The 22,454-nt window shown below is 53.4% G+C and overlaps 1 protein-coding gene across 1 annotated transcript in view; it reads right to left on the bottom strand.

Annotated features, from left to right (window-relative positions):
- Window positions 1-18,869, bottom strand: part of LOC128059643 (maestro heat-like repeat family member 5) — a 53,172-nt gene extending 34,303 nt beyond the window's left edge. Inside the window, exons 1-12 of the mRNA XM_052652046.1 lie at window positions 18,731-18,869; window positions 16,895-17,040; window positions 15,894-16,022; window positions 13,434-13,593; window positions 11,894-11,946; window positions 4,431-4,538; window positions 4,033-4,149; window positions 3,320-3,439; window positions 2,197-2,343; window positions 1,459-1,581; window positions 576-655; window positions 224-365 (exon numbers count right to left, since the gene is read on the bottom strand). Of these exons, the coding sequence (XP_052508006.1) occupies window positions 224-365; window positions 576-655; window positions 1,459-1,581; window positions 2,197-2,343; window positions 3,320-3,439; window positions 4,033-4,149; window positions 4,431-4,538; window positions 11,894-11,946; window positions 13,434-13,593; window positions 15,894-16,022; window positions 16,895-17,040; window positions 18,731-18,869 (1,464 nt within the window). The remainder of the gene's footprint in view (window positions 1-223; window positions 366-575; window positions 656-1,458; window positions 1,582-2,196; window positions 2,344-3,319; window positions 3,440-4,032; window positions 4,150-4,430; window positions 4,539-11,893; window positions 11,947-13,433; window positions 13,594-15,893; window positions 16,023-16,894; window positions 17,041-18,730) is intronic.
- Between the last annotated feature and the right edge of the window lie 3,585 nt (window positions 18,870-22,454).

Raw genomic sequence — 22,454 nt, 5'->3', positions numbered from 1 at the left:
GGGACACCCAGGGTTTCCTTTCAGCCTCAGTGCTAAGGACCACTAGCTCTTGGATCATCATCCCCTTTTTACAGGTGGGCTCAGAACAGTTAAAAGCAACCCCCAGCCCTGGCCTACAGTGGGAGGCGGGTGCCTCAGCTTCCCCCTCCTAACCCTAGGGCAGTATGCAGGACTGGACATTCTTCCCCGGGGGCCCCCTCCGGAAGGGGTGCAGATGCCAGGCTTGCACCTGTATGTTGGGTGGCTCCAGAAAGAGGCAGGTGTGTTTCTCCAGGACCTCCAGCAGCGGCAGGGACATCACGCTGCGGAGGCTGATGGACAGAAGCCGAGATTTCTTCTCCAAGTCCAGCGGTGGCCTCAGCTTACTGTGGGGACAAGGCGGGGAGGGCGGGGGCCTCCATAAGACAGCCACCTGCCTCCCACGGTGGCCTGCGCTGGCTCAGGTCCCTAGCCCTGCCCAGGAGGGCCTTGACGCCTGATGTCTCCCACCTCGTTGTCCTGAGGGGCGCCAAGCCTGAGCTGTGAGGCTGATGGTGAATGCTGAGCAAAGCACTGTGTGGGGCCAGGGAGCCTACCAGAGACTGGAGATGATGTGAATGGTCTGCTGGCGAGTCGGGGTGCACAGCGTGTCCTGGGGCTCCTTCTCCATCAGAAGCTGCAAATCCCGGGTGAAGGCTGAATCTTTCCACATACCTTGGCCTGTTCCACTTCTGACACCAAGTCTCCTTCCCATCTAAAAGCCTGGGTGCCCAGCACCCCTCTAACCTGCAGGATTCTGCTTCTGCTCTGGATCCTCACAGGAGGGCCTCTGTGATCTGACCACCTCCCCCCACACACATCCCCCTGGCCACCTTAGACAATTAGAGAATAGACTTCAGAATCAGATGGATTATGCCTGAATCCTAGCTACCCACACACGAGCTCGCATGACCCTGGACACACCTCCAAACTGCTCTGAGCTTTGTGTATTCACAAGTAACATGATGCCGTTGCCCTTGTGTTAGGTGGGAAGCAAGGCATGCAAAGCAGTGTGTCTGGGTCACAGGAGGGGCTCAGCAAATGAGACTGTTATTTTTGTTATTGCTACTGCATAATTATTTATCACTTGTGAGTTTCCTCCACTATCCCACAGGTTCTGCGAGGCCCAAACCCATAGTAACTAGTGGTGCAAGCTAGGTCAGTATTGGCAGAACGGATGGTGCTGGCCTTCCCGGGTCTCAGCCACGTCAGCTGTGTGGTGGATGTCCTCGGCCAGCTTAGGGTCACTGTAGGGAGTGAGTCACATGAGGGCAGTGGATGTGCTTCTAGGTGTGAAAACCTGTGAGGGGCTTGCTCATGCTCTAGAAGTCCAGCTGGCCCATCTCTTCCACTGGTGCCTCTTGTGAGTGCTGCTGTTTGAGGGGGGTGCCTGGTCCATCCCCGGGAAGCCCTTCCCCTGCCCAAGGACCTTGCACTCACCATCAGACACTCGAGGAGCTCGGACACCTGCAAGAACTCGTAGCTTTGGGCACCCTCGTTGCGGCTGATGGCCCCCACCAGCATGAGTATGGCCGTGAGGAAGCTCTGCTTCAGGGTCTCGTCCTGGGGTCAGACAGTGGAGCAAGGGGGCAGGTCGGGGAGTGGGAGTACCAGAGGGGTGGGAGAGCAGGAGGGCCACCGTCACATGTGGCAGCAGGGCCGCTGCTGATGGGGGGACAGCAGAGACCTCCGGCTGGGGCTGCATAGGCCTCGGAACGGGGGGGACCCATGTGATTTTGTTTAACAATGTGAATAGTTGATGATGCTTAAGCATCAGGAGGTGGCCGTAAGGAGCCCAGTGTCCAGCTTCTCATGATATGCGGCTACCCCAGGCCCAAAGGATCAAGTGTGCAGTGGCCTCATAGGGCTCCCTGGCCCTTCATTGTTCCCAGGGTGCAGGGTCAGGGGACTGTCATCACGGGGCATCCAGTTCCCCCAAGTGAGAACCCAGGGCTTGCTTTTGGGGGGAGGCAGAGGGCTGGGATCCTCACGAAAACCCATGAAGCATTAGGCGGGAAGCATGAGGAGGAGGCCAGGCCCACGCTGGGGTGGGGTGGGGAGGTGGGCTCCAGGGCCCTGGGAGGTCTAATCCTGACCCGGCTCTGGTGGGCTCCGGGGCCCTGGGAGTCTAATCCTGACCCCGCTCTGGTGGGCTCTGGGGTGGGCCGGGGGTCGTACCCAGGAGCTGTAGTGGAAGAAGAAGACCATCCGGGACAGGATGTTGTCCACCCATGGAAGGATCTGGGCCTTGGCCTTGTCCGCCATCTGGCCGTAGGCGAGGAGGATGGTGCTGCTCGCCCACTTCCACTGCAGGTCCCCCGAGTTCTGGGCACAGTGGGGTGGAGGCGGGGCAGGTCAGGCGCACGGGGGCCCTGCTGAGCCTTCCCCTGGGGGGGTGGTGATGGGAGGTACCCCAGGCACTAGCAGGGGCCTGGAGGCAGGGCGGACCGCAGTTTATATCACAAGGAAATAGGGGAGATGGGGCTGTCTCCCTAGGGGCAGTGGGCTGGGTCTCATGGGGTCACTCGGAGGTGTACCCGGGGGTGCTTGTCTCTGCCAGAATGGGCTGGAGTCTCAGCCCCTCACCCTTCTGGCCTTGGGGTGGCCCCTCCCCAGGGGCCCAGGACCTGGCCCTCTTCTGTCCCACCTCAGGCTGCAGGGGGCCTGTCTGGACCTAGAGAGACAGTGATGGGGCACCCGGCGTGTTGGCTCCAGGTGAGACCAGAGAGTGGGGGCCCTCGACGTCCCCTGAGAACACCATGACCCTGCGGCCCACCAGTGTCTAGACCCTCTCTGAGGGTCTGAGCCTCGGGCCCCAGCCACTGCTCTACCACCCGCCAGGTGCGGCACTGCGAGGAGGAGGCAGGACCTCGGCCGAGGTCCTGGGTCTCACTCATCCCCCCTCTGTCCTATCCTGGCTCGCCTCTTGCTGCCACTGCTTCCGCTCTGGGAGCTCCCCGGGGCTGGCCTCGGGCCCTTGTCTCCTGCTTTGGACAAGGCCCAGGATCAAAGAGCCACTGACCACCACTCGGCAGGCAGGCAGCCACGTGGGAGCTGTCCCGGAGCCCCTGCCGTGTTGGCCTCACAGCTGGGCTCCCTGCAGCCCAATGGGAAAGAGGGAGCACCATCGAGGAGGGGGAAATTGTGGCGCGGGGGCCATGCCGCTGCTGCAGAGGTGGGCTGGAGGCTGGGGGACGCGGCCCACAGCCTTTCCCCCTAATCGGCCCCAGGAACCCCCACCCCATGGAGGCTCAGCGTCCCTGTCAGCAATCCAGGACTCCGGCCGCCAGAGAGCCAGCACCTTGGGGGAGAAGCTGTTCAGGCTCCACTTGATGGGTGTGCTCCGGCCAAACTGCTCCAGGACAGCCCAGACGTGGTCCAGGTGGCGGGCGGCGGCCAGCCCCACAGTGAGCGCGATGCCCTGTGGGGGCGGGTGGCAGGGGTCACTGAGGTGGGCTGGTAGGATCCGGCCTACTCCTCACCTGGGTGTGTGGAAACTGAGGCCCAGGGAGGGAGGGAATTTGTCCGAGGGCACAGGGCACCTGCCTCCCACCAGCCTGGGAGGACACACACGTCTGAGCTGAGCCTCGTGGGGTGTCTCTTTATGAGGGCTGGAGGTGAGGGTAGGGTGGGGGGAGAGGTGACTGTGGAGCCCTGCTACCGCTGCCTCCCCACCCCCAGGTCTCAAGCCCCGCGCCAGAGCGGGGAATGAGGGTCCAGGTGACAAGAAGAGGACACAGCTGTGATGGGCTCGGAGTGGGACCGGGGTCAGGGCTCCGTGTGGGACCAGGTCAGGGCTCAGAGTGGGACCAGGGTCAGGACTCATTGTGTGACTAGGGTCAGGGCTCCGTGTGGGACCAGGTCAGGGCTCGGAGTGGGACCAGGGTCAGGGCTCAGGTCACGGCTCAGAGTGACCAGGGTCAGGGCTCAGGTCAGGGCTTGGAGTGTGGCCAGGTTCAGGCTAACCCTGTGGTCAGGGTCAGGCAGTTGGCTGAGTGGCCGCCACAGCCTTACCTCCCTCTGCTTGGGCCACTGGTGGGACGTTTCCAGCAGGGTTTTCAGGTGTGTCCTGACGTTGGTGCCGTTCTCTTCGGCTTGAAGCATCAGCCCATAGTAGATGAACAGGAAGGCCTGGGGAAGCGTTCAGCTTCCTGTCTTGAGCCTGAACCCCCTCTCTGGACCCCTGTCCACCGTGCAGCCTGCCACTTCCTTGGTGCAGGCCCCCTCGCCCCTCTGCTTTGTGACCAGCAATCCCTGGCCTGGTGGTGAAGCATCAAGGGTGTGGCTGCAAGTCCTACCGCCTGGCCCCCGCCCTCTGTTTTTTTCGGGGGCCTGGGGCTTGCTCTGGGCGTGGGGCCCAGGGACAGAGCCCTGGGCCTCTGCAGTGGGCACCAGGGGTGGGAGTGGCCCACCTTCTCCGGGGGCTGCTCCTGCTGCGTCCGGTTGGGCCTGGTGAGTGCCCCCAGAAGCTCCTTGGACCACCCTTCCGTGTTCAGAAACGGCACCGACTTGATGGCCATCTGTGAGCAGATGGGGGTGGGCGGACAGAGGGTCTCTGTCCCCACCCTGTGAGTCTCCCCCAGCCTGGCCCGCCCCCACCCGCTCAGGGTCCCGACTCCGCCGTCCTCCTCCCCGCTTCCCTCTCCTGAGGCTCCAGGGCCCACTCTCTGACTTGTTTGCTCGCCCTTGGGGACGAGAAACCTATTCTTCAAGATGCTCCTCCCTGGAGATTGTCAAGGAGGGGCTAGAAACCAGGAGCCTGACCATGTCCCCAGGGCTGGGCCGGGGCTCGGCTGTCATAGAGGCCCAGTGGCGTGTCCCCTCAAGGTGGCTGCACCAGTGTGTGGGTGCCTGGGGGGCAAGGTTGGTCTTGTTTGCCCATTGCTGTCTCACCAGCCCCTTACAGTGCCCGACAAGTAGTTGACACTCTGTTAGTATTTTTGAATGAAGGAATGAATTAACCAATGATCAAATGAATGAGAAGTCCCTCTTAAACATCAAGTCCTAAAAGCCCTAACAATGCCTCATTTTATGATGATAAATACACAGCCCCTCTGTTTTCAGTGTTCCTGGTTTCCACAGTACAAGTTGTCTAAGATTTTGATCCTAAGATTTTTTTCTGATGGAGAGACTCCTTTTAATTATGCTCCCAACCCAAATACCTTAAAAGAGAAAAGGATTGGTAAATGTGAAGATAAACATTTCAAGAAGTTTGTTTAGCCAAATCACCATAAATAAAGTTGAAAGACACAGTAGTTTTTTTTTCTTTCTATGATTTGTTGCCAAGAGTTAATATCATTGATAAAGAGCACTTTTTAAAACCAATAAGAAAAAGATGACAATCCGCTTAAAAATGGAGATATATAAACTCAACCTTACTAATATTTAAGAAATGGAAATTAGGATGATGTATCATTTTGGCCAAGACTGAGAAATAGTAAAAGCACCACATTTTGGAGGTGGTTGGATCACATTAAAGTGCAGGTTTGGGCAATGTTAACTAAAATTTATAGTTTATATTTATGGAAATTCATCCATTTCCCCAATTAATTCCGTTTCTGGGGATCTACCCTAAAGGAGCCCTAGCAGGGCCAACTTGGAGACAAGGGCGCCCTCTGCAGGCAGGACTGTCTGCACGCCCTCTGGTGATGCACCCTTGGACCTGGAAATGGAAACTGCTCTAGCCTAGGGCTTCCCTTGTGGCTCAGATGGTAAAGAATCTGCCTACAATGCAGGAGACCTGAGCTCTGTCCCTGGGTGGGGAAGATCTCCTAGAGAAGGGAATGGCTACCCACTCCAGTACTTTTGCCTGGAAATTCCTCTGGACAGAGGAGCCTGGCGGGCTACAGTCCCTGGGGTCGCAAAGAGTGGGACACAACTGAGTGACTAATGCTTTCACTGCACATTGGCCATCTCCACTCCTCCAAGGCTTGTCCAGATGGTGCTGGTGGTAAAGAACCAGCCCGCCAATGCAGGAAGGATGAGATGCGGGTTTGATCCCTGGGTCGGGAAGATCCCCTGGAGAAGGGCATGGGAACCTACACTTTCTTGCCTGGAGAATCCCATGGACAGAGGAGGTTGGTGGGCTACAGTCCATAGGGTCACAGAGAGTCAGGTACATGACCGAAGCGATTTAGCACGCACGCACCCCAGGGCAGAATCCAGAGGAGCCTGTCTGCCCCAGTCGTGCCCCACACCTGGTCCATTTGTTGGGGTGCAGCAGGACCTGGGTGGCTCTCCCATACGCCCACTGGACAGGTGTCTGCTGAATGCCCAGGGAACCCCAGCCTCCTGGAAGCACCAGGGTCTTCTGTCCCCTCCTCCAAACCTTCAGTGTCTCTTTTTTTCATGGCGGGATGTACCAGCAATTGGTGGCCAAAGCGGAGCCCAAACTGCTACAACACTATTTATGGGAATTAGTGTGAATTCTGCACGTTTCCATAGCAGAGATAGTCATCTAACTGATTCTGCATCAGTCCTAGACTCTGCTAAGAATGTTTACAGAATATATAAGGTGGGCCCCATATTTCTTTTTATATTTTGAAATATTTTGAAATTTGAATGTTTCCAAAATTTTCTTTAAAGCTTTAAATATTTTAATATTGAGGTCTATTTAACTTACAGTGAGACACATGTATCATCAGTGTGTAGTGCAATGAATTTTGACAAACGTATGTCTGTCTCAGTTCAGTTCAGTCGCTCAGTTGTGTCCAACTCTTTGTGACCCTGTGGACTGCAGCACGCCAAGCCTCCCTGTTCATCACCAACTCCTGGAGCTTATTCAAAGTTATGTCCATCGAGTAGGTGATGCCATCCAACCATCTCATCCTCTGTCACCCCCTTCTTCTCCTGCATTCAATCTTGCCCAGCATCAGGGTCTTTTCCAATGAGTCAGTTCTTCGCATCAGGTGGCCAAAGTATTGAAGCTTCAGCTTCAGCATCAGTCCTTCCCATGAATATCCAGGACGGATCTCCTTTAGGATGGACTTGTTGGCTCTCTTTGCAGTCCAAAGGACTCTCAGGAGTCTTCTTCAACACCACAGTTCATAAGCATCAATTCTTTGGCGCTCAGCTTTGTTTATGGTCCAACTCTCACATCCATACATGACTACTGGAAAAACCATAGCTTTGACTAGACGGACCTTTGTCGGCAAAGTAATGTCTCACCCTGTCAATATCTGGACCACTTCTGACTGCCCCAGAAAGCTCTCTCATGCTCACTCCTAGTTAATCTCCATCCCCACAAGACCGGTTTGACTTAGTTCGCCTGCCATAAAGTTAATTTTGCCTCGTCTAGAATTTCGCATGACTGGAATCGTGCGGTGTGTGCTTTTCCTGTGTCTGATATTTCTTACAGAGACGTGTCGATTCGCTTTTCGGCTGTGGCCTTCACTGCTGCGAGCGGGCTCTCTCTAGCTGAGGGCTCCTCTTAATTGTGGTGCATGGGCTTATCACCGCAGATGCTTCTCTGCTTGTGGGGCTTGGGCTCTAGAAGCATGGGCTTCATTCCATAGCTGCGGCCCGCCGGCTCCAGAGAGGAGTCTCAGTAATTGTGGCACTTGGGATTAGTTGCTCCTGGGCATGTGGAATCTGCCCAGACCAGGGATCAAACCAATGTCCCTTGCACTGCAAGGCAATTCTTAACCACCGGACCCACCGGGGAAGCCCCGTGTCTAGTGTTTTTTTCCCTCAGCGTGTGTTTGAGATTCGCCGTGCTGTTGCACGCTTGTTCAAGGTGACCCCTCTGTTTCTGCTCTGACTTTCGTTATTTCATTTCTGCCACTCAGCTTCAGTGTAACTCGCTCTAAAACTTTCTCCAGTTTCCTCAGGTGGGTGAGTAAGTAATTGATTTCAGGTCTTTGGGAGGGGATGAGTCTGCCTGGTACAGGTTGTTCCTAGTCTGAGGCTCTTAGGAATAAGGCTGCTGGGAACATGCTTCTGTGTGTAATTTTGTATACGAGTGTTTCATGCTTCTGGGGTTAGTACCTAAAAGTGGAACTCCCGAGTCCTAACTGTATAAGAAAATGTCAGTTTTCCAAGCAGGTTTCCCTGTCCCATCTGCAGCGGGCACTTCCCCACCAGCATTTGGCCGAGCCTTTCTTTCTCCTTTGAAGTCTGTCTGTGGGCGGGTGGAGGCTGCTCCCGGATGTTAACTGACATTTCCCTGAGGATTCAAGATGCTGACCGTTGTGTCTTTGGCTTTTGGTCATTCATCTGCTTTCTTCTGTGACATGCCTACTTAAATCTTCTGTTCACTTTTGCAGTTGGGCTGTTTGTCTTTTCTCCCAGAGTTTTGGAAGAGTTCTTCACTTATTCTGGATACAATCCCTTGTCAGAGATATGTCTCGTGAATATTTTCTTCTTGTCTCTGATTTCCCTTTTTCCACTTTCCTCATAGTATTGTGGGATGAGCAGAAACTTTAATTCAGATGGAATCCAATTTATCCATTTAAAAATATTTTTATGCTGAGTGATTTCTGGGTTCCAAGAAATATTTACCTGCCCCAAGATAAACGTAAGATTGTCTCCTGTGTTTCCCTCAAGAAGTTTTTTTGTTTTTTAATATTTAGGCCTTGGGCCCATCTCAAATTAACTTTTGTGAATGGTTCGAGGCAGGCATTAAAGTTCTTTTTAACCCCTCAGATAGGTGATTGTTGCAGAACCATTTGTTCAAAAGACCTTCCCTATTGAATTGCTTTGGTACCATTAAAAAAAAATTAATCGATCACGTAAGTGTGGTTTTATGTTGGTGTTTCTATTCTATCTCTGTCAATTCTATCTTGTTGATTGTAGCTATATAGGAAATCTTGAAGTCAGCTAGTGTAATTCTTATAATTATGCTCTTTTTCAAGATTGTTCTGGCTATTCCAGGCCTTTTGCAATTTCCATATAAAATTTTAAATGATGGATTTTAATTCTATAATGAAGTTGGTTGGCATCATACTGGCAATACACAAATCAATTTTTAGAATTGACATCTTAAGATTATTGACTCTTGTTATCCATGATCATTTATCTGTATTTATTTAGGTTTTATTTAATTTCTTTTCGCAGTGTTTTGTAAAGATCTTGCCCATATGTTTGTTAAATTTGTCTGAGTCTTTCATGTTTTTAATGTGACCGAGTCATAGGTTTTTAGAAGTTAATTTTGCAATTGTTTATTGTTAGTACACAGAAATTCAGCTGACATTTGCATATTGATTCTATATCCTGAGATCTTGCTGAATTCAATTATTAGTAATTAATAGTTCCAGAATTTAAAAATCTGTGAGATCTTCTGTGTATGCAATTATGTTGTCTGCAAAGAAAGATAGTTTTTCATTTTCTATTGTAATCCATCTATCTGTTTTTGCCTGTCTCTTGCCTTACTGCCCCGGTTAGGACTTCTGTGCAATGTTGACCAGGAGTGGAGACTGTGGGCCTCTTTGCCTCATTCTGATCTTAGTGGGAAGGTGTCACTCACTCATCATTAGGTGCACGAGTGGCAGGGCTTCCACAGACGCTCGTTTCCTCCTCTTCCTGCTCCGTGAAGAGCCTTCCTCAATGTGATACTGGGACTTACAATAAAAATATACACGTGGTCTCCATCTTCTTCTGGCACAGAGCTTCTGAGACCCTTTCCTAGGTGAGGAGAGCGGTAACGGGTGTCTTCTGTTGTTCACAAGAAGCCTGGTTCCACTTCTCGAGAGCCCCTGGCTCTCCACCCAGGATGAGGGTGAGTTGCCCAGAGAACCAATGCTGGATCGACGGTTGGAACTCTGACCCACCTCTGAACCTTCAGAGAGGGTGACAGGTGGACTTTCATTATCAGGCGTCAGCGGTTTTGAGAATCACACCTATTGACAAGGTCTCTGGGATGCGAGAGATTCCAGGCGGGTGGACAAAAGGGCAGGTTTTTCTTGCTAATCTTTTGCTAAATATTTTTGAGTTCATCCTCATAAAAGATATTGGTCTGTAGCTTTCTTGTAATGTCTTCTTCTGGCTTTGGTATTGAGTTGTGCTGGCCTCATCAGATGGTTTCCAGAGTGTTCCTTCTTCCTCTATTTTCTGAGAGAATTTGGACAGAATTGGTATTATTTCTGCATTAACTTGTGATGAGCTTCCCTGGTGACTCAGATGGTAGAGAATCTGTCAGCAAAGCAGGAAACCCAGGTTGAATCCCTGGGTTGGGAAGATGCTTTGGAGAAGGGAATGGCAACCCACTCCAGAATTCTTGCCTGGAGAATCCCGTGGACAGAGGAGCCTGGCAGGCTACTGTCCGTGGGGTCCCAAAGAGTCAGACATGACTGAGCGACTGACACTTTAACTTGTGATAGAATTAACCAGCGAAGCCTGTGGGAAGGTTTATAAAATATGACTCCAGTTTCTTTTATCCAGGGCTACTCGGATCCTCTGTTTCTTCTCTTGTCAATTTTGTGGTTTGTGTTTTCTAGGGAATTTGTTTATTCACCCTAAATTGCCTAATTTATTGGAATCATATTTTATTACTCTTCCATGTTTAAAGGTTGTTCAGTGATATTCCATCTTTACTGATAATGAATATTTTTTATTTTCTTGATCAGCTTATCAAAGAGCTTATCATTTTATTAATATTTTTGAAAAACCCACTTTTGATTTTATTCACTCTCTATTGTCCATTTAAAAATTTTTGATTTTTCCTCTACTTTTTATTATTTTCTTTCTTCTACTTTGGGCTTAATTTGCACTTTGGGGGATGGCTCCTTAAAATAGAGTTTAGATAGTAGATTTTATCTTTTTTCTTTTCTAATATGGGCATTACAAATATGATTTTCTTCTAAGCATTGTTTTTTGTTGAGCCCCACAAATTTTCAAATTTTCATATTGTGCTTTCTTTACCATTCATTTCAAAATATTTTCTAATTTTCCTTGTGATCTCTTCTATGGCTTGTGGGTTATTTAGAAGAGTGTTGTCTAATTTCCAAATATTTGGAATTTCTCCAGATATATTTTTGGTATTGATCTCTAATTGACGTTCTGGGCAGAGAATGTACTCTGTTTGATTTCAGTCCTTTTAAATTTATTGAAACCTGATGTATGGCCCAGTAAACGATTTGTCTTGGTGAATGTTCCATTTATATTTGAAAAGAACGTCAATTAGATCAATTTGGTTAATTATGTTGTTGAAGTCTTCTATGTACTTAGTGATTTTCTGTCTTATTTTTCTATTAATTACCTGTATTGCTGCTGCTGGTGGTGTTATTTCCACTAAATGCTATTTAATTACAACCATTCTGCTGCTACTATATGATAATAATAACTAATGCAGTGAGTAAGGGCTTCCTGTCTGCCACGCACAGAGCCAGACATGGTGTAGATTATTTCCTGTCATTTCACAGCAAGCATTGGAGGTGGTACTTTCACCCCCATTTGATAGAGGAGGAAATAAGGTACAGAGAGGCAAAGTAGGTCACCCAGGACACACAGCTGTGGTTGGCTGATTCTGGACTTGAATCCAGGCCTGCCAGGGCCCGGAGTCCCCTCTCCTGGCCATGTGGTGCGTGGTTGGAGCGTGACACCCGTCCGCACTGTGACAACTTCAGCCCCACCGCCCTCCTCCTTGCCCCTCTGCTCTCCCGTCTGACCTCCGCATCCTCCCTGGGCCCCTCAGCCATGGACCCAGACCCCAGGATGGGCGGGAAGGGCCTTATGTGCGTTGGACACTTGCTCTATGCCAGGTGTCTACAGACAGGTTCACATCCTGACTCCCAGGGACCCTGCTGCTCCTTGGTTCCAGCCTTGCCCGCCCTCCGCCTCCCGTCCTGAGCCTCCTCCGCCCTCCCAGGGCTGAGCGGGTGCCCACCCTCGCCCCCCATCATCCCCGCAGAAGGCCCCCGTGGCTGGGCTCCCTCCCTACCTTGGCCAACTGCTCTTCCCAGCCAGCCTTCTCTCTCTCCTTGAAGAGATTCTCTGGGGGAGAGAGTGGAGGTGGTGGTCACTGGAGGCCAGGTCCTGGGTCCACGGCCAGGGCTGGGTCTTGGGCTCCGTGTCCCCCATCCCTTGGTCATGACTGAGTCAGGACTACATTGTCCTGTGTTTGTCTGGCTCCCTGAGGGGTGAGCTCCGAGGATGGTGAGCTGGACCTGGGGGTCCAGAGCGCTGGGCTGGAGTCGTGGTCCTGCCATCCATGCTGTGTGACCTCAGGTGGGTCAACTTCCCTCTCTGGGCCTCAGGCTCACTGACAGTGGTATAGAGGGTTCCTGCTGGGCATAGCCCCTTGGGATGTCCTTGGATCTCCTCAACGGTGGGAAAACAAGGCCCAGAGAGGGGCACACTGTGGGGCTGGAAAGCCTTTAGGGAGCTTTGGAAACCCAACCTCAGAAAGAGGGGCCACACCGGGGATTGCTCTGGGGGAGTCTCAGAGTTGACCCGAGGCACAGAGGGACCTCCACCCAGCCTGTCAGCTCCAGGGGAGGTGGCTTGGCAAGCTGAGCCAAGCTGAGGCCTGTCTCCTCCCAGCCTTCTTCCCAAGCACAGCCTCTGAGGCCTCCCCTCTGGGTCGCCCTGGAGACAGCAGACCCACCACACCCATTTCTCCCCCTGACCTCAACCCCCTGCCCCCATCCTCACTGAGGCTGTTGACTAGCTCCTCCCTGAGGTCCGGAGGTGTACTCACACCATTTCCTCCTCAAACCCCTACTCATGGCATGCAAGGCATGGCTCAGAGTTGGCTGCCTCCTCCGGGAAGTCCTCCCTGATGGCCACCAGGGCAGAAGTACCTCCCCAGCTGGGCAGCAGTGAGTTCAGCTCATGCTTGTGAATGAATGAGTGAGGGACTGATGAAAGGTGGAGTTTGCCTCCCTGGTGAGGCTGTGAGCTCCCGATGGCAGAGCTGGGTACACGACAGGAACTCAGAGTGTTAGCTGAGCCTCATCCTGGTAAGACCTCCCCCTGTGAGTCCTCCCCAGGGGTCCTCAGAGACCCCCCACTATCCAAGGTGGCCCTTCCAGTGGCTCAGAGGCAGCAGCCACAGGGGAGGCACAGAGACATGGACCTCCCGGGCCTGCGACGTGCAGCTGGGCGCCCAGGCCTGTCGCACAGTCTGTGAGCTCGGCCTGGCTGTCTGCCGGGAACCAACGGAGAGGACCACGGACCACGAGGCAGTGCAGGCCTTCCTCCTGGGGCCTCCTCACTCCGCCCTGGTTGTGTCCAGGTGGGCGGCTGAAATGCCGAGGGCAGGAGCGTGGCCTTGTCAGGACGGGCAGCACAGATGGGCCGTGGGGGTGTCCGGCCGCAGCCTGTGGCCGTCTGGCTTGTGCAGCTGATGCTCGGTCCCGAGTGTGTCCTGCGGTCAGCAGCCCTGCCGGCCCCCTCCTGCTCTCTGCACGGCCTGCCCCACCCCCTGCTGGCCTGCGGACAGACAGTGGCCGGGTCCAGGCCCTGAGGGCAGGACATACCGTCAGAGGTCATGACGCCCATCACGTAGAAGAGACTGCGGTGCGGGAAGACGCCCGACAGGACCTCGGTCTCCAGGTGCTGGGCCACCACCTGCCACGAGTGCCTGCAGATGGCCACCAGCACGTTGCTGGCCGCGTCCTGGTAGGCCTCCTCCAGCTCCTGGGTGGGGGGCGGAAAGGAAGAGTGGGTGGTCAGATGGAGCCTTGACATCTCACACACGGGGTCTGGTTTGGTGGGCAAGACAGCTACTGTCAACCCAGGTTTTGGATGGAAAACCAGCTGAGGAAACCCGACACGCAGAGTGGGCGGGTGAAGGTGAGGCTTATCCCCTGGACTCAGGATCACATGTGAATGTCCACATCCCTGGGCCTCTTCCTGGTCCAGAAACCCATCGTCATTGTCCCTGCTGCTGAGCCTTTGCACATATGCTGTGTCTCCCGCCTGGAACACTGCCCACTTGCCCTGCCTATCCAAACGCTAGTCCATTTTGAAAGCTCGCTCCAATGCCTACACTCTGGACACGCATCCTGAAGGCTCTACTCGATGTCACCTCTTTCCGGAACTCCTGGGAGCTCAGGGCAACATCACAGCCTTGGAGTCTTAGAATCCCACAGCCAGGGATTCAGAAACAGAGTCTCTGCTTCTGTCCCGAGATCTCCAGCCTGAGGAGTCAGTGTCGGCATCTTGGGGGCAGAGGCCCAGCTGGCCAGCCACCTCTCCCTCCCTGCACCCCAGCCAGGCCCACCACGCTCTACTCGGGGGGCAGCCTCAGACCGTCTGGCACTGTGTTGCACACCCAGGGCTTTTCTCAGCGCTGTCTGAGTCATCATGTGAAATCGTTACATCATTTATGATTTGTTGAAAGGGTGACTATGAGGGCTTCTTGTTAAGATGGTGGGTTGAATCTGATTTTGCTCTTTCAGGAAAGGACCTCAAGTACTCTACATTTAGGAGATTTTTACCGAGGGCAATAGCCCACCCCTCTGGTTGAGGTAACTGGGCTGAGTGCTAAGCTGGCGGTAGGGCAAGCTGAGTACCGGCCTCCACTGACACCACACGTGATCTGGTAGAAATCCTGGGGGGTGTGTCTCCCAGATGCTTACAGCTAGGGAGGCCGGGAGAGGGCGGAGTGTGTGCGAAGTAGTCAAGCGCCCAGATCCCTCCCCCACCCTGCACACCCGCAGGGTCTCTGGAGGCCAGGCTGAGGGTCTCTGGGCGGGGAGGCCAGGCCTGCAAGTGCGGAGGACAGACGCTTCCTGGGTCAGGTTCTCCACTCTGCTGCATGGGGCTGCGCCCCATATCAGGGCTTCCCTGGGAGATCTGGATGGCCCGAGAGGAATGTCACTGAGGTGCTGATATGGGGACAGGGGAAACGCAGAGGACAGTAGAAGGCTCACCTCATAACTCTGCAGTGGACCCCCAACCTCACCACCCACCTGTGTGCCCAGAGCACCTCAACAGATCCTAAGCACAGGCAGATGGCCACACAGAGAAGGCCACGGATGCGGGAGGGACCAAAACCATAGCCAAAACCACAAACCTGATGAAACCCAGAGAAAAGCTACTCAGAGGAAACAGAGGCCAAACAGAGAGAGAAAACTTGAAGCAAAACAGTCCCGTTAATATCCTGAGAGATAAGAGAAGACACTGAATCTGTGAAGCTATTAACAGGATGAAATGGGAACTTTCTAAGGACAAAGACCAAGGTCTCTCGAAAGTTAAAGGCTCATGGATATACATAGAAAATGCAGTCAAAGATCTGGAAGATGATGGCTCCTCAGAGAGGAGAATGAAGGACAGAGAGATGGAAAAAGAGAGGTGGGATGAGAGTATGAGGAACTATGGAGAGCTCTGGGTCTGAGAGTCAGGCGTTCCTGAAGCCTAGTACAGAGCAACACAGGGGACGATGTCCTGGGGAATCAGGGAAGCGTCTTCCAGAAGCAAAGGACCCAAGCAGCTGGACTGAAAGGATGCAGGACCGCCCAGTACAGAGGCTAAATTGGACCCAGAGCCAGGCACGTGCTAGGCGTTGTGCAGGATGGAGGCGCCAGGAGGCACTTGCTCTCCCTGTGAGTCCTGGACCAGCTTGTGCACCTGGAGAAGCGCCTGTCCCCACCTGCTGGGGGATGTGTAGTCCAGGTCCAAACCTGTGGTCTTCAATAGGCGGGGACCCAGAGGCAGGCAGCCAAGGGCTGAGGTACTGCCTGCGGAATGGGTGGGATGCACAGACCACCAAGAACTCTCTGAGACTCACCTTTCTCTGCTGTAAAGTGGGTGCATGAGGCTGTCCCTCTGAAGGGGCTGGTGGTAAGAAAATGAGAAAATGGGCAGAATCGCTTGGTCAGCCACAAGGCTGGGCATTCCCAGCATTCTTTGGGTCCCTGGAGCAGCTGCCTGCACCCCAGAAGCCTTTGTGGAATGGCCTATTTGCTGGGGGTGGGTGGTGGGGGGAGACTCACCGTGGACTTGGTCATGTTCTCCAGGGCCAGCTGCATGAAGGACTTCTCCCAGGCCTCCTCCAGGGACTCACTGGCTCCAATGACTGCCCCTAGGACGTGGAAGAGCCGGAACTTGTGCCGGGTGGAGATCTGCGGGCGGCAGGGTGGACACAGGCTCAGGGACGAGTTGGGTCTGATTAAGTGGGCAGTCGCCATGGGAACAGCGGGGGGGGGGGGGCGCGTAAAGAGGCCAGCGAGGAGATAGCATAGTGGACGCACTTGGCCATCCATGCAGCAACACCTTTGTGAACAGCCCTGAGCTAGGTTCTGCAGAGACAGATGAGTAAATACTTGCCCCCATCCTCAGGGAACTGCCAGGGGGTCTGAAGAGCATTCTACCAGTTCATCCATTCATTAAAAAATCCAGATAGAGCTTTCCCCTAGTCATCCACCCAACCATCCCTCCCCTGTGACTTTAGGCGAATCACTTCCCTCCTCTAAGTTTCAGCATTCTCATCTCTGAGAATCATGATAGTTTATCGAGAGCCTGTTCAGAGGATGGTCCACACATGTTGGTCTACTTTCCACCCACCCGCTGCTGGCTCGCTGGACACATGGGGAGACTGCTGCTGCTAAATCACTTCAGCCGTGTCTGACTCTGTGTGACCCCACAGACGGCAGCCCTCCAGGCTCCCCCGTCCCTGAGATTCTCCAGGCAAGAACACTGGAGTGGGTTGCCATTTCCTTCTCCAATGCATGAAAGTGAAAAGTGAAAGTGAAGCTGCTCAGTCGTGTCCAACTCTTCGCAACCCCATGGACTGCAGCCCACCAGGCTGCTCCTTCCATGGGATTTTCCAGGCAAGAGTACTGGAGTGGGGTGCCACTGCCTTCTCCAATGGGGAGACGGACTTGCCTCAAATCATGGCTCTGCTGTCTGGAGGAGCCAAGGTCTGAGCCTGCTTTGGGTCCATCCCTGCTCTCCCCTCTCCACGCCCGGCCTGAAGAGCCCGAACAGCCCTCACCTGCTGGCTGTTTACAAAGTAGTCGTGGATGGTTTCTAGCACCAGGTTGGGGGCCCCGGACGCCATGCTCTTGATTTTCTTGATGATGTACCTCAGGTGGAGGGAGTCTGAACCACTGAGGTCCCGGAGCAGCTTGAAGCAGATGGCTGAGGCAAAAGGCGTGTGGGTGGGTGCGCAGTGGGGGCCACGGTGCACCCGCAGGGGAGGGCGGGGCTGGGCGGGGCTGGGGCGGGGTCTGGGGCGGGGTCTGGGGCGGGCAGGCGGGGGGGCTGGGGCTGGGGCTGGGGCGGGCAGGGGGGGCTGGGGCTGGGGCTGGGGCGGGCAGGGGGGGCTGGGGCTGGGGCGGGCAGGGGGGGCTGGGGCGGGCAGGGGGGGCTGGGGCTGGGGCGGGCAGGGAGGGCTGGGGCGGGGGCTGGGGCGGGGGCTGGGGCGGGGGCTGGGGCTGGGGCGGGCAGGGGCTGGGGCGGGCAGGCGGGGGGCTGGGGCTGGGGCTGGGGCTGGGGCTGGGGCTGGGGCTGGGGCGGGCAGGGAGGGCTGGGGCTGGGGCTGGGGCGGGCAGGGAGGGCTGGGGCTGGGGCTGGGGCGGGCAGGGAGGGCTGGGGCTGGGGCGGGCAGGGAGGGCTGGGGCTGGGGCGGGCAGGGAGGGCTGGGGCTGGGGCGGGCAGGGAGGGCTGGGGCTGGGGCGGGCAGGGAGGGCTGGGGCTGGGGCGGGCAGGGAGGGCTGGGGCTGGGGCGGGCAGGGAGGGCTGGGGCTGGGGACACACTGGGAGATCTTGGGGCTCCTAACCGCTCTGCCCATCCTTCTGAGGTTCAAGGGAAGATCGCAAGCAAGAAAGCAAGCAGGGAATGCATCCTCGCTCGCTCGTGTGGTACTCGATTCATTCACTGGTTGACTCTTCTTTTCACCCATCCATTTACCCATTCATCTATCATCCATGTGTCCGTCGATCTGTCCATCCACCCATACGTTTATCAATGTCTTTCTATCCATCAATCCACCGGTCCACCCACCTTGCCTGCTCATCCTTATGCTCACTCATCAGTCCATCCATTAATAAATTTATCCATCTATCCACCTTTGGTCCATCTGACCTTCCATTCCTAAATCCATCTATCCATCCATCTACTCACTATTCACCCATTTAAAAATTCATCTACCCATCCACCCACCCTTAATTTATCTGTTGATCAATTAAGCATTCATCCTTCCATCCCTCCATCTGTTCTTTCCTCACCCCTTCATCCTCCATCCAGTCACCCAACCTGCAGTGGTGTTCATTTATTGTAAGACTGTGTGCGGCTCAAGGGGAGTCAGGGCCCGGCTCTGTCCTGAAGGAGCCTCCGGCCCAGGAGAGCCCTACCCAGTATCAGCGGACTTGCGTTCTGTGGGGAAGCTGTCTGAAAGGCCCTGGGCACACAGTGGGTGGAGGGGTGATAAATCCTAAGACAGAGAGGCAGTCAGGACTGGCTTCCCAGAGAGGGTGGCATTTTAGCTTTGCCTATAAGGATGAAGGCAGGTCATCCTTTGAAGGAGGGGAGAAGCATTCCAGTGAGAGGGCCAGGTGTGAGCTGAGGCTCCAGGGTGGGAAAGGTGTTGGAGGAGGGTGGAGGGAAGGGCTGAGAGAGGGCATTTTGGGCTTCCGATGGTGTCTCAGGAGGTGCGAAGAGGCCAGAGAGGATGCGCGGGAGGCCCTGCTGAAAGCTGCACCAGATCCACGCCTCTAGACACCCCAAGGTCCTAGAGGGTGGGCTTGCTCTGGCCCTCGTCCCCAGGACTTCCTCAGGTGGAGGGACTGATGGGGTCTGCTGGAACGGAGTCCCGGGGCCGGGGGTCACCTGCGTTGTAGGCTTCCTCGATGAACGTCCTGTGCTCCTTGGGCATCAGGGCGGCCTGGCTGCTCTGTGACTTGCAGAGCAGGATGGTGGTGGGGTGCCTCTGTCTGTCCCCATGGGCAGAATTCTGAGGTCCCGTCATGTAGGACTGGTTCTTTGTGAATTCAGAGATGTGGGAGGAGATTCTGAAAGGGAACAGAGGTCTTGGGTGTATGCATCTGAATGGCCCCGTTTGTTTACGGAGGGAGGTGCTGTAGAGGCCGAGAGGATGGTATTATCTAAATAGAAAATTCCAAAAATCTAAAAAACACCCTACCAGAACTAAAAAGTGAATTCAGCAAATTGGCAAATATAAAGTCAGCATACAAAAATCAGTCATGTTTCTGTGTACCAGCAATGAACTGGGAATTAAAATAAAAAGATACTATAAACAATAGCACTAAAAATCATGAGATATTTAGGTATAAATTATCAAATAATTGTAAGATCTATATACTGTAAAATATAAAATACTGTTGAAAGAAACAAAGACTTTAATAAATGGAGCGACATGCCATGTTCACAGATTGAAGGCTCAATATTGTTGTCTATTTTCTCTAAATTTATCTAAATATTCAATGCAATTTTCATCAAAATCCCAGAAGCATTTTTTTTTTTGTAGTAGCCAACAAATTGTTTCTAAAATTTATACGGAAAAGTAAAGGAATGAAGATAGCCAAACAATTTCGAGAGAAGAATTGGGGCACTGATACTGCTGATTTGGAGGTTTATTATAAAGTTATAGTAATCAGCGCAGTGTGGTGTTGATGAAAGCACAGAAATATAACCAAACGGAGCAAACTACAGAGTCTAGAAAAAGACCCATGTGTATTATGGTAAAGGTGCAAAAGTAATTCAATTAAGAAAGGATGGTCTATTCAATAAACACTGCTGCAATACCTGGATAAGCACATGTGAAAAATAAACCCCAATTTATATCTCACTACAAACATTAATTAACTCAAAATTGATCACAGACTTAAAGTGAAACCTACAATTCTAAAACTTCTAGAACATGTAGGAGCAAATCTCTGTGATCCTGAGTTGCACAAAGCAGTCCCGTGTGCGACACCAAAGGTACCATCCATAAAATAAAAAACTGGTAAATAAGCTCACCAAAATGAAGAATTTCTGCTTTTTGGAAGACAGCTACAACAAATGAAAAGATAAGCTTTGGACCTGGAGGAATAATGTTCAAATCACATACCTGATAAAAGACTAGGCCTGAAATATATAAATTCCTTATGAACAAAACACAAACCACCTAAGAAAATACAGGTAAAAAGATTCAAATGACATTCCACTAAAGGAGAAAAGCAGATGGCAAATAAGCCCATAAAAACTGCTCCACACCATTCCCCACGGGGGAAACAAATTAAAACCACAGTGGGATCTCAGTACACACCTACTGGAATGGAGCAAAGAAAAACCAGAAAATACCAAGTGCTGGTGGGAAGGCAGAGTAACTAGAGCTTCCATAGTTGCCCGCGGAAATGCAAAATGGCACAGCCAGCGCGGAGGGTAGTTTGGTACTTCCTGAGAAGGTAAAACCTACATTTACCATCCAACTCAGCTGTTCTACTCCTAGGCATTTACTGAACTGAAATGACAACGTCACACAAAAATCTGTACACAGACGTTTACCATGGCTTTATAATAACCCCAAACAGAAAAAAATCCAAATGTCCTTCGACTGGTGAATGCACAAAAAAACTGCACTTTATTTCAGTACCCACAGGAATTCTACTCAGCAGTAACGAGAGGAGGGACTGACGAAGGAGGCCACATGGAGGAGGTTTACACGCGTTACGCTGTGTGCAAAAAACCAGACCCCCAAAGCAATGTGCTGCCTTGTCCCATTTTTGTGACATTCTGAAAAGGTGAAGCTATACAGACAGAAAACAGATTAGTGGTTTCTGGGGATAGCGGGGTTGCTGGAGGATTGATTATGAAAAGGGGCACTGGGAATTTGCAGGGGGAGATGGAACTGTTTCGTAGCTTGTGTGTGGTAGTGGATACATCACTGGATGAGTCCCAATCTAGAACTGGGGCTTCCCTGGCTGTCCAGCAGTTGGGATTTGGAGCTTCCACTGCAGGGGGCGCAGGTTTGATCCCTGGTCAGGGAACTAAGATCCCACATGCCGTGCAGCATGGCCCCCAGAAAATTAAATTAATTGAAAAGAAAAAATGTGTAGAACTGGACACTAACAAGGGTGAATTTTTACTGCATTTAAATAAGAAAGAAATACTTTAGCTACTGAACAACAACATAGCTAAAAAAAAACAAACCAAGAACAAAAGAAATAACAAAAATGATCCCTCATCTCATTTCCTTCTATTCCTTTTTTCTTAAATATTTATTTACTTTTTGGCCATGCCCCGTGGCATGCAGGATCTTTGGGGGCATTCAGGATCTTACTTCCTCAACCAGGGATCGAGCCCATGCCCCGTGCAGTGGAAGCTCGGAGTCTTAACTTCTGGAGCACCAGGGAAGTCCCTTTTACTGGCTTTTTCTTGCTCACTCCACCCACCCCAGGTGCAGAGGGCTCCCGCTACTTCTGAACCCGCCGGGCACACTTCTACCTCAGGACCTTTGCACTGGCCGTTCCTTTTTGGCGAAACCCTCCCTCCAGAGCACTGCTCGGCTCAGCCCCTCGCCCCCCTTCACTTCTTTGCTCAGTTGCATTTTTCTCGATGAGCTTCTTTAAAATCTGGCCCTCGCCCCGCACACTCCACTCCCTAACCCGCCGATTTCCTCCCACGGCCCTTTCCACCTTGTAGCCCTGTATAATCCTCTGGGCCCTGTCTAGTGTTTATTGCTGTCTCCCCCACCGGAATGCAAGCCAGGAGACAGGGCTCTTCATGTCTCATTTCCAGCTGTGTCCCCAACACCTGGAACCGGGCCTGGTACTCCTCGCAGGGACTCAGCAAATGTTTGTGGAAAGAACGGTGGAGTGACGTGTCCAGAGCAGCCATCAGCCCCGCCGGGCTCTTCTGGGTCCAGCCCTTCCAGCTCACTGGGATCCTGGCGGTCTGTCCTCTGCAGCCTCTGCACCGGGCCAGCTGCCCGAGTCCTTCCGGCTGACCTTGGGCCTCCGCTCTCCTGTCTGCCCAGGGCATGTGTCCTCCCCTTCCCCGTCCTCCTTGACCCCTTGTGGGGGCCACGTGAAGTCGCCTTCAGCCTGCTCTCCATGGCCAGCGCATCCTAGAGTAGGGGGTGTGTCCTCCGGCTCCCTGATGACTGATGGCCCTCCTTGGCTCCCCCTGAACTCACAGGAACCCTGGCGGCTCCACTGACCAACCCCTGGGCCTTTTCCTTCCCAGTCCCCCTGGAGGTGTGCTGCCTGTCTCTGGGTCCCCCGCGTGTCCCAGGGAAGGCCCTGGGCAAAGGCCCAGTGCCTGACCGACTGAGTGGATGCTGCTGGGGGTGTGCTCCTGGGAGGAGCCGAGGTCAGCCTTGGACAGCGGGACCGTCCTCCCGTCTACCTGGAGCTGCTACCTTCAGCTTCCCTCCCAGCTGGCCTTCCCGCCTGGAGCGTGGGGGCCTGTCCCTTCCCTGGCCATGTCCAGCCTGAGTTCCCTCTGCCCCTCCCCGCCATCTGCCTCTCCGGGGACCAGTGACTGTGTGGTCAGCAGGGGGTTCTCCCGGGCTGTACTTCGCCCCACCGCCCACCTCACCAGAGCCCCC

The sequence above is a fragment of the Budorcas taxicolor genome, chromosome 14 (assembly GCF_023091745.1).
Source record: "Budorcas taxicolor isolate Tak-1 chromosome 14, Takin1.1, whole genome shotgun sequence".
NCBI classification, from domain to species: domain Eukaryota; kingdom Metazoa; phylum Chordata; class Mammalia; order Artiodactyla; family Bovidae; genus Budorcas; species Budorcas taxicolor.
The sequence above is the reverse complement of the archived record's forward strand: the minus strand, read 5'-3'. Positions and strand labels throughout refer to the sequence as shown.